Source organism: Tauraco erythrolophus, chromosome 7 (assembly GCF_009769465.1).
Source record: "Tauraco erythrolophus isolate bTauEry1 chromosome 7, bTauEry1.pri, whole genome shotgun sequence".
Classification (NCBI taxonomy): domain Eukaryota; kingdom Metazoa; phylum Chordata; class Aves; order Musophagiformes; family Musophagidae; genus Tauraco; species Tauraco erythrolophus.
Window position 1 is genome coordinate 25,804,179 of NC_141471.1, and position 16,486 is coordinate 25,820,664.

Consider the following 16,486-nt stretch of genomic DNA (forward strand, 5'->3'; position numbering starts at 1 on the left):
TTGAGAGGTTAATTTTTCTCTCTGATAGTTTGCGTAGTTAGTTACCCTTGTTTCATTAGTGTAACATCTCCCTTTCTACTAATTCAGCAAGATCTTGAAAATTTACCCATGAAATGTTATGATTTGCCTTGTAATAGCCATGTCACTCATGTTCAAAAATTAATGTCATCGTTTTACTGTTCAACCCCATCCCCATCATTTTTCAGCCTTTACGTTGTTAATACTTCAGGGCATGTATTTCTGTGGACCTTAATTTATTGGAGATGAGTGATAAGAAACTCTAACTCTATTCTTTCTCTTCCTTTCCAACATTATTGATTACTAGTGGTACCAAAGCTCTTTGTCATGTGTCTGTGCAAATTTTCCTTTTGTATTTGCATATCCTGTTTCTTTATTTATCCATTTCCCCCTGTAGTTTGGTTTTTTTTGTTTTTATTTTTCTGAAAAAGAGTGGATCGTGATATGCAGGTGTTAAGCAGCTCCAGCCTTTTGAGGATTTGCCTTCATTCATTCATTCACACTTCATCATTGATTGTTTCAGTGCAAGCCCTCTCAATTCCTTTGGAGCTGTAGGCAATATGTTCTCCAAATCCTGCCCAGTCCTTGCAGTTCCCTTCTCCAGTGAGTACAGACGAATGGTTCCAGCAGGTCCAGGGAAGTAGTTCCCTTTTGCCCAAAAGTGAGGCTGCAAAGAGCAAGGACTGCCACTGGAGCTGCCCTGCACGTGGCTTAAAGCAAGTTTCAATGGAGATGGGAGATGACTATACCCTAATCCCTCTTGCCTAGTGTTTTTGAGAGCTCAGAAATCACAGGCAAAGTTCCTGAGTGCACTAATGTCAAAACAAACAAATGGGTTCACTGAAGCTGGGAGTGCAGCTGCCTCTTCCAGTTGAGCAACACCTGCTTTCACCTTCATTTAAATAAGCAAAATGAAAAGTCTTAGGCCACCTGCCAGCTGATTGTTAAAGCCACAGCTGCTAAATGAGCAATAAATGGTTAAATCGTGCAGTTTCCAGTTTTCAGAAAATTTGAGCACCTCAGAATTTGGCATTCTTTCAAAACCCACTTCTGATCTTTACATTTTGGCATGTACCCCATGGTGTCAGGAAAACGAACCCATCCTTCTTACTGGACTTGCAAGGAAATGAGTAAAGAAGGTGTCTGAAAAATGGGTAGATGCTCTAGCGAAGAATTCACTGGAAACTTCCATAGTGCTCTGGAGTGAGGTGTGCTAGCTTTCTACGCTGCAGGGGAAGATACAGGTTCTGTTTAGCCACAGCCTCCTCATTGATCTTGACCTTGCTGTCTTCTGGATGAGAATGAGTATCTCTCTGTGATTCTGCCCCGACCCCACTTAAAATGTCTTGGCTGTTTTTGTAGTCAGTGTCTCTCCATCAGAAGTAGGCTGACATTTCCCCCATTTTTAGAAAAAAAAAAAATATTTCTATACTACTTAGGGACTTCCATTTTTCATTCTGCTTGCTGGTTCTGTTCTTATGATTCAGAAGAATCGTCAGAAGTATAAAACTCTTGCTTTTTTAGCAGCAAAGTACAGCTGTTTGGAATGACTACATCAAGCATCATGCTGTGGTTTGTTGTGGGAGGCACACTTGAAACTAAATCACTTGAAATGGATTTTTAGTGATAAGATTAGACCTTTTGGATAGTGATTTGATTTAGGAATTCTGATAAGATTCAGTGTAGGAATCAGCAGGATATTTAGACGTCCAGGAGGAGCACTCTTATATCCACCACATATACCCATCACAATTGGAGCTCGTTATTAATGCACTCACTGTTTCAGAAATACTGTAACACCTGGACCCGCATATTCTTCAAATGGCAGCATGACTGGCTGCCTTCATTTGCTACTGATTGAACAAATGGTTGCTTAAAAAAACTTGACAAAATACCCACTGCTTCACTGGGCTCCATGTGGCTGCACGGATCTATTCAACATTGAGATAATTTCAAGATCAAGACCTTAGTTGGCAAAATAAGGAGTTGGCAAAGTTCTGGATGATCTGATCAGATTCTAGTATCACGCTGTTCTGTGATGCTGAGCACCATGCTTAGCATATAGGTCTCGGTATATGTTACCTCCCTGGGATTTTTAGGTGAGAAGAATTTTCATGATATTACTTTCCCCACCCCCCCAGATGGTGAGCTCAGCTAGCCCAGCTACAATATTCTATCTGCCTTAATACAAAGCTTTCCTCTCCACTGCAAATGTATTTCTGTCACGTAAGCGGCATATGTCATGAGCTTCTATTGTGCCATGTGTATGCTGTTCTTTGTGCGTATGGAATGGCAAGTCCTGGTGTGTCATAGCGAGGCATAGTTGTTCCTCCGATGTGTTGTGACTGGGCACCAGGCCAGAGACAAAGGGTTTCCAGTATCTGAGAAGTACAGTGTGCTTCACTGCTTCAGAGTGGGGTTTTGCTCTGGGAAAACGTCGATTGGTTTCTATGAAAACCATTGGGTCAGGTCGTGGCACAGCGATGATCCTTATCAGGAATGGGTGTGATCCCAAGTGCACTGCTTTGTTCAAATAGTTGTAGTTAAATGATGGTATAATGAAGAAACATCATTTTATTTTAAATAAAAGTGTTTTCTTTGCTATTTTTATGATGAATCATAGGAACATGCATAAATTTGGTCTGATAATTATTTAAATAAGCTCTCCAGCTGAATGGCAGCTTTAAGCCCTTAAGTATCCTGATGCAGTGGTGTAGCTTTTCCCGTGCCAATGAGATTGGACACTGCAGCACTCGGTAGGAATTTGTGTGTGTTAACTGAGCCAGTTTTATGGTCTTCAAAAAGACCATAAAGCCAGCTTTATGATCCAAAAGCAGCATTGCTTTCCCGATAAGCCAGCGTTTCCAAAAAACCCCTGTGTAGTGCGTACCTGGAATTCAAATGAGCCAGCTGCTGAGCCAGCACAGCAGGGCTTGTGGAAGTACATTTCATAAAAGCCTCCCACAGGCTTTTGGCTTTTTTTTTTTTTCCCACTCCCTTTTTTGGTATAAGGAAAAAAGTCAGTAAAAAAACTTGAAATAAATCTTTAAAGAGCATATTTAGGAGAAAACCATCTGTTTGGGTGCGTTATTGCAAAGACTTTACAAGACATACAGGATAGGAAATCTGAAATGCAGAGTATACGCCTTTCTGTACAGAGTAGATCAGAGCAGATTTTAAAGGATATGTAAACAAGCATGAATTGTGAACCAGGGGGTCCTTCTGACTGAAAATTGCTGTCGTCTTTCTCCTTTGCAGTGAAGAAAACCGTCCTGTTTGTTTCCAAATGGTAAGGAACAATGGTAAGGACCTTCCAGCACAGAAATCAGCAGTAGCTGCTGCTTCACATGTGTTAGTACCAAGGTCTTCCTTAGTGAAATCATTCCCTTTCTGAAACCTCATTTGAAGATCACAAGCTCTGGCAATGCCAGAGGAGCAAACTTGCCTCCCTGGAGGAAAGGGAGAGAAATCTGTTGAGGTCAGCTGTAGTATTCTGCATGAGTTTTCTTCCCAGTCTTCCTGATCCACAGCTTTGAGGTCTGCAAAAGCTTTCAGATTCTCTTCTCTTGTTACTAAGGATCAGTTTCATCCTGTCGCGGTGTTTTATAGTTTCTGCAGCTCCAAAGCAGGTATCAGAGACACTAAGTTGAGTTTAATGTCAGGATTTTTTTATTCTGATGATGGGATTTTTTGCCAGTGGAAGGAGACTTCTCAGCACAGGTGGCTGGGAAAGCTGGAGAGACAGGTTCTCAGTGCTGCTGCTTCAGCCACTTCAACAAGGAGCGTCCCTCACAGAGGAGCCCTCTTTTCGCTTTGGAGCTAAACAGTGGCTCCTTTTAGCATGTACTATGCTTTTTAATTAACTTGTAATTGGGCTAAATTGCTGCGTGGTTGCACTGGTTTCAGGGAAAGTGCAGTCTCTGTCAGGAGTTTGCCTTTTTTCCTTTTGCTGCTGATTTGAGATTCTCTCTCTCTACAGCATGGACCTCTCTGTTTTCAAAATAAGTTTGCCAAATCCTGTTTTCTTAGTGCTTTCAGCATTCATCTCATTCACAGTAATATTTTTATAAGAATCACTAAATAAAAAAAGTTACTTCTATCATGTGAACCTTTAGTTATAAATTACTAAAATAGAGCGTTACAATGAGATGTGCTGATTAACTGTAGGAAGAGGATGCTACGGCCCAGTCAAGTTGTTTCACATTTGCTTTTTTTCTCATTGTGACATTTAGATTGAATGACTCTGGTTTTGCACTGTCTCCAATTTAGATTGGATTATGGACAGAATTAGTTTCTGAAAGTCATCTCATTGACAGAGCTGTTTCTGTGATTCAAAGTGTAGTGTGTGTTTAGTAGGTCCTTTTCGAAATAAAACTCTCCCCTGACTGAACAGTTTAGGAAACTGGCACATGAGACCTTGCTAGTGCTTTGTTGTAGGGCTGGGGATTTCATTTAATCCTGTCCTGATGGTCTGTGGTGCAGAGTCTGTAGTGATATCTGCTCTGTTCCTCCTTCTCCTCCTCCTCCCAGCTGTCGCACCGAACTCATGCAGAGGGAGTAGGTAGAGCCTGGCTCTGCAAAGGCAGACAAGCGTGTTTATGAAGTCTCCGGTCTTTGTCGTCTTCCTCATGGTAGCATGGTTGAAGTGGTGTCCCTGCCAGGGTCCCTCAAGAAGGTAGCTGTGGTTACCACGGGTAAGAAGAGAATGATGACTTTGTTTACTTGTGCCACACTGTGGAAACAGCATGGGGATAAATTTAACTTTGCGATGCAAGTGGTATTCGAATATCGTTTATATACACAAAGTAAGGTTGGAATAAATCACATATTAAAAAGGTTTCCTGGCGAGACTTCTTTGTATTTCACCTTTATGGGGAAAGGATGTTAAGAACAGTTGGGTCCTTTGCTGTTTTAAGTACCTCATTTTTCATCCTTAACAGAGCCAAAACACAAATATTAGTTGAACATTATTTTTTTAATCAACGTGTGTTAAAATTTTGTGGGAATGTTGATAGTAATTTCATGTTTTGCTTCCTTCATCCATACTGGCACATTACCTCAATGTTTTGAAGCCAGCATCATCACAAATCACTCCTTATGCTCAAAGCAAGTGGTTTTACTACCCACATGTAACAGAATGAAGATATTCCACTTAATGCCTGAAAAAGTCAGCCTTTTGTTGTGTGTGAACCTAATTCTGTTCCTAATGCTGCTTTTTCACTTTAGAGAATAAGCGTCAGTAGCTTCTATTTTTTCACAAAACAGCATCACTTTACATGCAGAAACAAGCTTATGGGCTTGGTGAGGACTCTTTTTTGTTGCTGTTGTGTCCTGTACTTATTGTCTGTGTAGCAGGTACTTCTTAGAGCTCTTGAAAGAATTTAATACCTTGCCTCTTTTTTTTTTTTTTTGTTAAGACAATGATTAGATCATTCACAAAATAACTTGCAAAAGAAATACTCCAGTTTGTTTTCTAACCAGCCTTGTTCTCTCTGAAATCCATAATTCTGATTTAATGTCCTGAATGAGTCCAGATCACATTAAGCATATTCTGCTACACGTTATTATTATGCATAAAAAATGGTGGTTGTTTAATTTCTTTTTCCTTTTACCATGTGCCATCACTGCAAGTTTTTTTCATTACTTTGATAGCATTTACAGGGACATAAAGAAGCAAAAAAGACAACCTGTTTTATACTCTGATTTTTGTCTGTGAAGAATTATGGGCTCTTGTTTAACACTTTTGTTCTAAGGAGGAATCATACCAGTTACATTACATTTTCTATATGCTTAATATGTTGCATCTCTATTTCACTGGTATTTTCTTTCTTACCTGTGTGGGAATAATTAAGGGATGTTTTGATGACAGTTGACCACAAAAATACAGAAAGAGTTTCCTCTGCTAGCAAAATAATTTCTACTACAATACAGTTTTCAGGCTCTTTAGTGTTTTCCACATGGGAGGAGACTGCCTTAATCACACAGTCTCACTTCAGTTATTTTAACTTTGAATTGATGTGGATTCCTGGTTTAGGAAGTGTATGTAACTTTTGCCATTCATTTAATGAGGTAAGGCTTCAATATTTTAAATCTCAAGGATAATGAATAGGCATATGGTCTTTATTTTTCATGAATCCTTATAAATACATTTGTTGCCATCTTCGCTGATAGATATTGTTTCTGTAGCGAAAAATGAGGTGACTTCTTCATTGCAGCTGGGAGCCCTGGAACATCCACAGCCTTCCCAAAGTTAAAATGTATTTGGCCTCAATCTAACAAACACGTAAGTGCATTACACAAACTGATAGATTTATTGACCCTTACAGAAACTGAACTGTTAAGCTCCTGATGTGAAGAAACCACTGGTATTGAGGCAATTCCACTTCTGTCTCTATCTTTTGGATATTAAACTTGACACTCAGCTGTCATCCATCATACCCAGCAGAGCGACGAAGGAGGTCTCGCTGCAGTTGTCAGTCAGCAGACTCCGAGTCACCATGCATCATACACAAATAGTTGCTGAAATGATTTTTTAAGCCGTTATGCTAAGACCAAATGCTAAGCTGAAGGACGAAGTTCCTTCTTTGGTCTTTGCTACTGCACATACTTCGGGCTCACTGACATTATCAGGTGGTAGTACAACACTTTCCCTGATTGTAGAAGATGTAGTTAAGATCTACCTAACAGTGACTCCCTGGGAGGGAAACGCGGCAGTAGGTGGATCATCTGGACAAACGGCTTAGCACCAGGACAGACTGCAAGAGAGAGAGATGACATAAGCTTCTCTGCTTCCAGACCAGATGGGAAATTCCATGTTCAGAGGTTGGCTCTGGGAGTGACTGAGCTGCCGTAGCAATACCCTGGAACTTGCACTGCTTCTCAAATCTAAAGCAGTAACGTACTTTCCTCTAATGGAAAGGAAAAGAACTCCTAGGTTTTTGACCAAGTTGAAAGCTTCATTAGATGTGTATGTTTTGGAAGAATATAGCAGATTTTTGTTGAAAAACAGAACATCTGAAACCTTCAAATCTCACTCAACAGAAGGAGATTGATGATTTGGAAATGGGTCTGCAATACTTATCCTCTTCCTCTTTTTATTAAGTTTCGTTCCTCAAACAGCTATAGTCTCCCATGGTACATCATAGCCAAGGATTCACTAAGCGCAATATGTTTTACCCAGCAGATAGGAAGACTGGAACAGAAATCTTGATGATTCTTAAAAAGAAAAATAAGAAAACATTTTTACATCCAGCTTGTAACTTTTCCTAGTTAAAATTCTAGAACAGTTTCAAAAAGAACCTTTTTTTATTATTATTCAAGGAGGAAAAACAAGTAAAAATTCATTCTCCTGACATTTTTGTGACTAAACTTTGTTTGTTCATCAAGTTGACCTAAAGTGAAAAAACTTGAAAACTCAGCAAATTGCTTAGTCTAATTTCCATAAATGTTGTCTGAGGAAGGGCAGCTTATTTGCATGCTGATCTTGTTTTTTGTTCTGTTCTGTTGCTACAAAACCCTGGATAATACCACAGGCTGCATTTTCTTTGTCCTGTTGAAGTACAAACCATCACTTTCTTGGAGATTGTCAGAGCTAAGAAGGGTTAAATCATTATTTCATTAATGTACAGGCTTGTATATTCGAAAGTTGTAGTGCAAATGGAAATGTTTGGTTTTTAATTATGCCAGCACTTGAGAAGGAGCTGTTGAGAAAGATTTGCCCTGCTGCTCATCTAACAAGAGATTCAGATGACTTCTCCAGACAAATTGTTACCCAGAATGACCTTATTACATGGCAGGAATGTTTTTGCATTCAAAGCAGAATACAGAACAACATGACTAATTGTGTTGGTAGAGTGGCATAATGCTCACTGTAAAATAATGATTCCTTTGCACACCAGGGAGCAGGTTAATTAAGGGAATGATGAGTCTTTATAAAATTAGATGCAAAAAGCAAATAACTTTTTTCTTATATTAAAAAATCAAAGCGATGCAATAGACCATAATGCCTTTGTGTTGTGTTTCCTGGGAAATCTTTCTATATCATGCTTGTGTATGGAGATTTGAACAGCAGGTTCTGTTTCCGTAACTTTCTGCCAAACTGTAACACTGTCAATTGGCAGTAAGGGTATTTGGCCCTCAGTACCCTGATGTATTGTAAATCTGTTATTTTTGTATAAATAGGTTTCTCACCCTACAAATTAGATTAGAATCTGATCTTGATTTTGAACAGCAAGTTTCAAATAAGAAGGTCATTTTATCTTGTTTGATAGGGAATAAAAGAGCCCAAAGTGTTGTATGTAGTATGGAACAGCAAAACCCCAGTAGGTTTTGGAGTTTTCTCTACAGAAACCATAATCATTCTGGTCTCTGGAAAACATTAAATCCATTCCAAATTTGAGAATTGTACATTATTCTTGTGTTAGTAATTCAGTTTAAAAGACAGGATATCAAACCATGCAAGTGGAATGTTTACCTCACTGAGAAGCAAATTATCACTAGAGAATGCAAACTAGTTAGTTTTATTTTATTCAAATAATTCTCAATGGTAAATAAAAGCTTATTTGCCGTATTAAGTTTGGGCTTGATTGTCTTGACAGTGGTGGTTATTTTCATGGGTTTGGGACGTGAAATGGAAAGAAAAAGTGTTAAAATGTAGAAAAGACAGAACTCCTGGTGGCGTGCTTGAGATGAGAATTAAGTGATGGACCATGAAAGCATAGTCGAGGCTAGGAGGTCACTTGTAAAATAACAGCTCCTGGTGTTCAGTTGTTATCGCAGGCCACTGTGTCTCCTGTGTGTTCCAGTTCTACTGGTTGCTATAAGGTTAGACTTGCTCTCCAGCACTGGCTGGGTAGGCAGTGGTTTGCTACAGCTGGCTCCCTCATATAATCAGTTAGATGCTAAGATGTTGCCAGTGGTTTGATCTTGATAATCAGCCTTAACTGCTAAGGGACAGTGTTTTGGAGTGAAACCAGAAGACTGTTGGGTTCTCCCTTCCTCCTCCACTTTTCTTTTCTATGTTGGTCCTTTAATTCTCTTTTGTAAGCTGCAAAACAAGGCAGATCCTTCTCCACCATGGTGTTACATGTGAACTCCTCTTTGCTTTGTTTATAGCAGGTGGTAAAACTTATTGCTTTGGATTGCCTAATCTCACCTCATCAAAACAGGATTGATTGCTGCTTAGAAGCATCACTTGCAAGGTGATGCCTACAAATCTTATGTTGACATACTCGTGGGCAGTGACTGTTTCATTTTATCCAAAACCGCAGTTCTTTCACTGCTCCCTTCTCCTCCTGTTTGTTAATTGATAGTCACATATTGTGAATTTCTGTGTTGTGCATGTTAAAAATTGTGTGGGTGAAGGATGATCTTTATAGTGTTTATACAATGCATTAAAATACAGTGTCTGGATCTTTGCCCGAACTCCCAGGTACCCCTACCTTAAAAATGGTAGGCATTTAGACGATAGAATACCTGAGTTGTTTTTAGCCTGTTACCCTTGACAGAAGGTATAAGTATTGTAGGTGGTTTGAGTACTCCAATGCACAGAACTTGTTTGTAGCTGGCTCTTAAGTGCTGTAGCAGCAGATGTGTTAATGTATTATTAAAGAAATAGATTGGAAAACTAGTGAAACAAAAAATTGTGAGTCACATAAGATTAATTACAAAAGTCATCTCCCATCAAGTCCTCTGTTACTGGGCCTGATGTTGCTTTGAAAATCAGAATAATCCATTTCTTAGCTCCAAGTTCTACCTTATATTGGTCAGATAAATATTGTGTCGTGCACTGGAAGTTTTTTATCTGGTTTTAGTATTTATCTGTGCAGTGCCTTAGCTGCCTATGTCTCCCCTAAAATAAGAGACAATTAAGAACACACGTTTAGAAAGATATGGCTAATTTTCTTATGTTCATAACATTTCGTGAGAGAATATTCCTTTGATTTGCCAAGAGGGGTTGCAAAGTTGAGGACCATATGTCTGAATTTAAATTGAGGATGTAAGAATCTCTGTTTATAATCCACGGGCTCCCTCTCCTGGTCTGGGAGGTGCTTGGCACCAGCAGTTTGACTAATGCAGAAGCTGAGTAGAAGTTATTTGTAAATCGATTTAGTGACATAGTGTCAATGGTGTCTCCTAACTTCTTATGCTATGTTTAATGAGAGAATTGCGCTCTCCCTGTTAGCAACAATGAAATGAATACAGGTGTTGTGATGAATCAGCGTTGCAGAACCAGGTTTATCTTGTTCAACTGCCAATCAAGACCTATTTCAGAAGGACTGAAAGCAATGTCCTATGAACAATATTTACAAATAAAATCAGTGAACTTGCACATCCAAATAACCCCATGAATATATACTGTCTAACTGCACTGATACTGTCGTTTTTGTTTCTCTGACACCTTGGTGCTCTGCTTTCAGCTCCTACTGGCCATACTGCATCTATATTGGACTATTTGCTGCTTGTATTTGATAGTGGAGAAAAGTACTTTTTGCATTAACATTCTTAGATTAGAAGAACGTTAATATTGTAAATTGCTTAACAAATATGAGGCCCTAGAGTCATAAAGCACACCTTGTAGGTAAGAATTGTATCTATTTAAGAGGTCATTTACTTTTGGTTCAAGTTTTTAAGCCCATTTCTAAATTCTATGAAATAAATTTCTAGCAGAGTTGAAGAGAACTTTTTTGTGGTTTAGCTTCCCAGTTTTGTTTCTAAGAATTTTTTTAAGCTTGAATTTATCAACATGAACAAATGTTTACATAGCTTAACAAGTACAACAAATATTCTGGAGCAGTCCTTCCTTTAATGCTCTTAATGCATATGTATACTGCAGCAGACACAATTAAAAAAAAAAAAAATCTCTTCAGCTACAAATGCTTGAGAGTAGATGTCTTGTAGCTTGCCCTGAAGTGTCACAAACCTTCACATACTGGGTCCAAAGATTTTCACACTACCTTTGTGCTTGTTTTGTGCTGATGTAGGTGATCACAGAATGTCACAGTGACTTAAGTTATACAGGTCCAAAAGATGTATTCAGAAGATCTGTAGTGCGGGTAGGAGCAGGGCTGGCAGGGGTTTTGTACAATTATTTATGGCAATGCCAAACAAGCACCAGACTGGTGTGAAATGCTTTCACTTTAGAATATCAGCCTTTTATTCCAGGGCCTGAGCTTATAACAAATACAGAAAACAGTCCCTAGCATTTTCATGCGTGTTAGAAATAGCATGTGAATTTGTAACAAGAAAGATGCCACTAGTGAAATAGCAAATTCAACAACTCATTCAGAAATGCATTTCTAGAGCTTCTAATTTAAGTGTTCTCCTCAGCTCCACTTAAAGCAAGCATTGACAGTTATATCTTCTGAAGCATAACAAGGTTTGGGAGAATTACAGCGGTTCTCTCAATTTATTTATTGTTGGTGCCAAAGACACAGAGGGTGAACTTTTCTTGTGAGCAGAGGATATAAGATGCACATGAGAAGCGTTAAATACTTCGCTGCTGAAAGCTGGTCTGACTTACGCTACAAGAGAGAAGACAGTTGAAGTGAATAGAAACAAAACATAATGCATGTGTCAATAAAGTCTTTATTTCCTAAAAATGTACTATTTTTATATATACTGCATCCACTTAAAATGGCAACTATTCTTTGTGCATTCTTGTTCATGCCATGCTCTTGGTCATCTGCTTCACCATCTGTGCGAATCTTCTATCCTAGCATCTATTGGGTATCTGTTCATCTTATTTAAGTTTGCAGGGGTTGAAATTATTTCTGAGGTAAAATATCTAGCCTCTGTAGCACCAGCACTCTAAGATAGGCAGATAGCTTGACACTTGTCAATGGAAAGTGGCTTTAACATGTATTGGGCAACCTGACAGGAACACAGCACTGTTAACATGCTTTACTGACTCCACCGGTACCTTGGAACCGTGCTAATCATTTAACTTTTTGTACCCTCTTCCTCCCCTCCTTCCCCCAATAATTAAGCATATTTAAAGTTTACATTGTAAGACACATTGAGCTTACAATGAGGAATGGTTTTATGCAATGCTATGGCTTGTTAAGTCTTTTTCTTTAAAACAATGTGTGGTATTTTTCTTTCTTTTTCTCTTTTGTGCACAGGTACTTGGAACACCAAATGAAGATACGTGGCCTGGAGTCCACTCTTTACCCCATTTCAAACCAGGTAGGTTGAAGTACCAAGTTCATCCAAATTCTCTTCCTGGAAATACAGATCATTACATCCCTGCCCGCAAGCTTCAGAATGACCTGGTACACAGCTCATGAACCATAATACACTTTTTCTAGCTGCTTACTTTTTATTGTGCTGAAGGTGAGGCGGTTTCTTTTGTTTAATTTCCTTGCTTTCTTTTGTATTTTCTCCTTTTTATTACAGTATGAGCCCTGACCTGCTTGCATTCCTCAGCCGCTGAGTATAGTACCTTTCAGATTGCTAGTAGACTGATTCCCGATCAGTATTACTTTTCTGCAGACCACTCTGAGCTTTGAGGAATGCTAAAGGAAACTAAAGAGTACAGAAAAAGACTTTGTGAAAGCTGACGTTACTGCTAGATCATCTGTTAGTACCTTTCTACAAAGGTTCAATTTTTTAATGTGTGTTGTATTCTACAACCGTTCTTGAAAAGCTGTTTCACCATCTGATACCTTTGTGTGAGAGGGATCAGTTTGTTCCCTAGAAACTAGAAGTACGTTATCAGCTTCATTATGCTGATTTATTATCTTAGAAATACTGTTTTTTTAAATGTGCCAAGCAGGTGAATGAGTAGGAGACAGGTTGGCTGGTGGAGGTGGTGAAATACTGGAACTGGTTGTCCAGAGAGGTTTGACATCTCCATCCTGTTCAAAACCTGACTGGACAGGACCTGAGCAGCCTGAACTTGTTGGACCTGCTGTGAATGGGTTTGGACTAAATGATAAAGCGAGGGTTACTAGATGTTTTCAGATTAAGCAATTAATTGACTCCCAGTATATTTTACTAGGATGAATCTTCAGTTTATAGCCATATGAATAAAGTCTGAAAGTGAGTGACAGAATTGACCCAGGAATCCAATTTCAGATGTTTTTGTCCTTTCAGGCCTAAAGTCCCTCAGTAAACTCCAGGTTCTCCTTTATTGCAGGTGATATGATCCGAGGGCTGGAGCACCTCTGCTATGAAGACGGGCTGAGAGAGTTGGGGCTGTTCAGCCTGGAGAAGAGAAGGCTCCGGGGTGATCTTATTGCAGCCTTCCAGTACTTAAAGGGGGCCTACAGGAAAGCTGGAGAGGGACTTTTTACAAGGGCATGTGCTGGTAGGACAAGGGGCAATGGATTTAAACTGAAAGAGGGGAGATTTAGATTAGATATAAGGAAGAAATTTTTCACTCAGAGAGTGGTGAGGCACTGGAACAGATTGCCCAGAGAAGTTGTGGATGCCCCGTCCCTGGAAGTGTTCAAGGCCAGGTAGGATGAGGCTTTGGGCAACCTGGTGTAGTGGAGGATTTCTCTGCCCATGGCAGGGGGGTTGGAACTAGATGATCTTTAAGGTCCCTTCCAACCCTAACCATTCTATGATTCTATGATATTCTCTTCAGCTTTTGACTGAACTGTCAAAACACATAAACTGTGACAACCTGGCATCCTATATCATTTAAACCTAGTTTCCAAACATCTTATTATAGGTCAGACATAAAGAAGATTCCCTTTTCATTCCAGCATGTCTTATTCATCAGATCTGCAGGATCATAGTGGCTTCTTTGGGGCAGCAAAGAGGCAGGAGATGAGGCAGAGGAGTTGAAGAGGACAGAGATCTAGACAGCTGTCAAAATAGGAGAGACAGAGAAACAAATATGTAGTAGGTCTTACCCTGATAGTAACACAAAACCTCAAGAAAAGGGAAGGCAGACAGCTTTCTTGCACATTAGTTTTCAGTCTCTGACTGCCTTATTGCTGTATAGTGAAATCACTCTCTAGTGCTCTCTAGTGAATTAGTAGAACTCTTAACAAATACAGTTTTTCACTGAAATACTAAAAATATTACAGTGTTTTCACTAAATCATTAACTTTACAAGCTTTTGTGTTTCTTGTTCTGGGTACTGATTAAAAGGTGAGCACGTACACAGAATCCTTACAGAAATATATTGGTTTTTAACAGCAGTTCAAAGATACCATTTTTATCCAAGAAAGTAAAGAGAAGGAGAAAACCTGGAGATGTCAGTGAGTGCTCTTGGGGTTTGTTCTTCGTTTTATTCTTCTGTGTGATACAGGAAAGTTTCGAACAGTAGATGGCAGCCAAGAAATTTCCTGGTTTCATTTTTCTGTTTGGCTTCCAAGTGTGTTAAGGGATGTGGGTTTATTACCGCAGAAGAAGATCAGGAAATAAATCCACAGTAGACACTTCATTAAATCTAATTTTTATACAGGCATTGTGTTAGACTTGCTCTTATTTTCTCTGTCCCAGATTATGGATTTTGTCAGCTATGAGTACATAATATTTATACAAATACAGAGTGGAGACAGGAGGAAAGATGAAAGAAAGCCTCCAAGACAATGGTCACTTGATATTTTCACCATTTCTGCATGGTGTGGTCTTTGTTCTCTTGGATCCTTTCCACATCTGGGAAGTATGTAGATTTGCAAGTCAGAGTAATTACTATTCTCGCTAGCAATTATTTAATCTTTCTAGGGCCCATTAATGCAAAGCACTGATCTCCTTAATTCCCGTACACTGTGGAGGTCTAAGAGCACTCCAAAGGAAAAAACCCCCTTCTGTACACTTAATATGCTCTGCACTCTCTCTGTACTACCCTATGTCCTTTATGGCTGTGGTAAAAGATGGGGTTTTTTTGTCTTACAGTTCCTTGTTTGCTGATTTTAGAAATTACAGCAATAGAAAGCATAATCTAACTGCACAATCAAAACTTGGCTTAGATACCACAAAACTGAGTAATTTGACTTTATGCTGGTAAAGGGTGGAATGATCAGAGCAGCAAAACACATCACCTCTGGGATCATACTGGGGTACCAGCATCTAAAGCATGCTCTGCCCATAGTGCTCTGACCAATGGACTGGGCTGGAATTCATAGAATCATATAATCGTCTGGTTGGAAGAGACCTTCAAGATCATCGAGTCCAACCATTCGCCCTGCACTGTCAGGGTCCCTAACTATTGGCTCCTGCCATTGGGGTTGTTGGAGCTGTCTCATCATGGATACCAGGTTCTCTGTTGCTTCTTAAAAAAATGGTTTCCTTCACACCATTCTGTGCACAAAAGTTTTCCAGCTATGGCAAGGTTGCATTGTCCTGTTCCACAGATGCTCAGCCAACCATGATCCACTCCCTGTTGGTCTCAAATTAGAATCATAGAATGGTTTGGGTTGGAAGGGACCCCAAAGATCATCTAGTTCCAACCCCCCTGCCATGGGCAGGGAAACTCTCCACTACACCAGGTTGCCCAAAGCCTCATCCAACCTGGCCTTGAAGACATCCAGGGATGGAGCATCTACAACTTCTCTGGGCAACCTGTTCCAGTGCCTCACCACTCTCTGAGTGAAAAATTTCTTCCTTATATCTAATCTAAATCTCCCCTCTTTCCATTTAAAGCCATTGCCCCTTGTCCTATCACTACACGCCCGTGTAAAAAGTCCCTCTCCAGCTTTCCTGTAGGCCCCCTTTAAGTACTGGAAGGCTGCAATAAGATCACCCCGGAGCCTTCTCTTCTCCAGGCTGAACAGCCCCAACTCTCTCAGCCTGTCTTCATAGCAAAGGTGTAACATAAATTGTTACACCGTAGAGAAAATTTCCTCAGTGTATGGGACTGAAAGGCTCTTCGTTCCCAACTAACTTCTTTGGAGCAAAAATGGAAGTTAATGCTTTAATAGTACATTTAAGATGACTTAATTTTTTCCTTTTCTTAGCAGAATAATGCAGGAGGGAACCTGAACTGTCTGGCCGAATCTGAACCTATTCCATTATTCTTTAAGATTTGTGAAATTAGACATTTAAATATAGTTGATATGGGGTTAAGTAACTTCTCTGCTTTGTGGGTCTTTGTGAGTTTTAAGACTGATAGCTGCAAACAGTAAGTGTGATAAACTGAGAAGTGCAGAGAGCACTGGTAATGAAGATATCAACATCCACTCAGGCAAGGCTTTGATGTTATAAACTGAGTTGTGTAAGTGTAAAACAATAGGATTTGAACAGAAAGTATTAGTGATAAATAGTCACTATAGTTTAAAAAATTCTGGGCACATTAAATGCCTGTGGAGTTGGGAAGACTATTGAGAGTAGAAACAAAATTTAATTGTATTTCTTGTTTGCATACAGACTTAAATAACTAATTTTCATGCTGTGACTTGATAGGGCACAGTCCTGTGCTACAGAGAGCTAATCATGGTTTACTAGGAGAAACATGTCTGAAAAACATGACATTAGTCTCTTCTCTACTAGAGTGACCAAGGGTCTGATTATT

General features: G+C 39.5%; 1 protein-coding gene across 3 annotated transcripts in view; it reads left to right on the plus strand.

The window, feature by feature from the left end:
• Positions 1-16,486, plus strand: part of CDK14 (cyclin dependent kinase 14) — a 266,293-nt gene that overhangs the window by 211,556 nt on the left and 38,251 nt on the right. For all 3 annotated transcript variants that reach the window (XM_086614579.1, XM_086614580.1, XM_086614578.1), the window contains one exon: positions 12,141-12,204. In XM_086614579.1, coding sequence (XP_086470705.1) covers positions 12,141-12,204 — 64 coding nt within the window. The remainder of the gene's footprint in view (positions 1-12,140; positions 12,205-16,486) is intronic.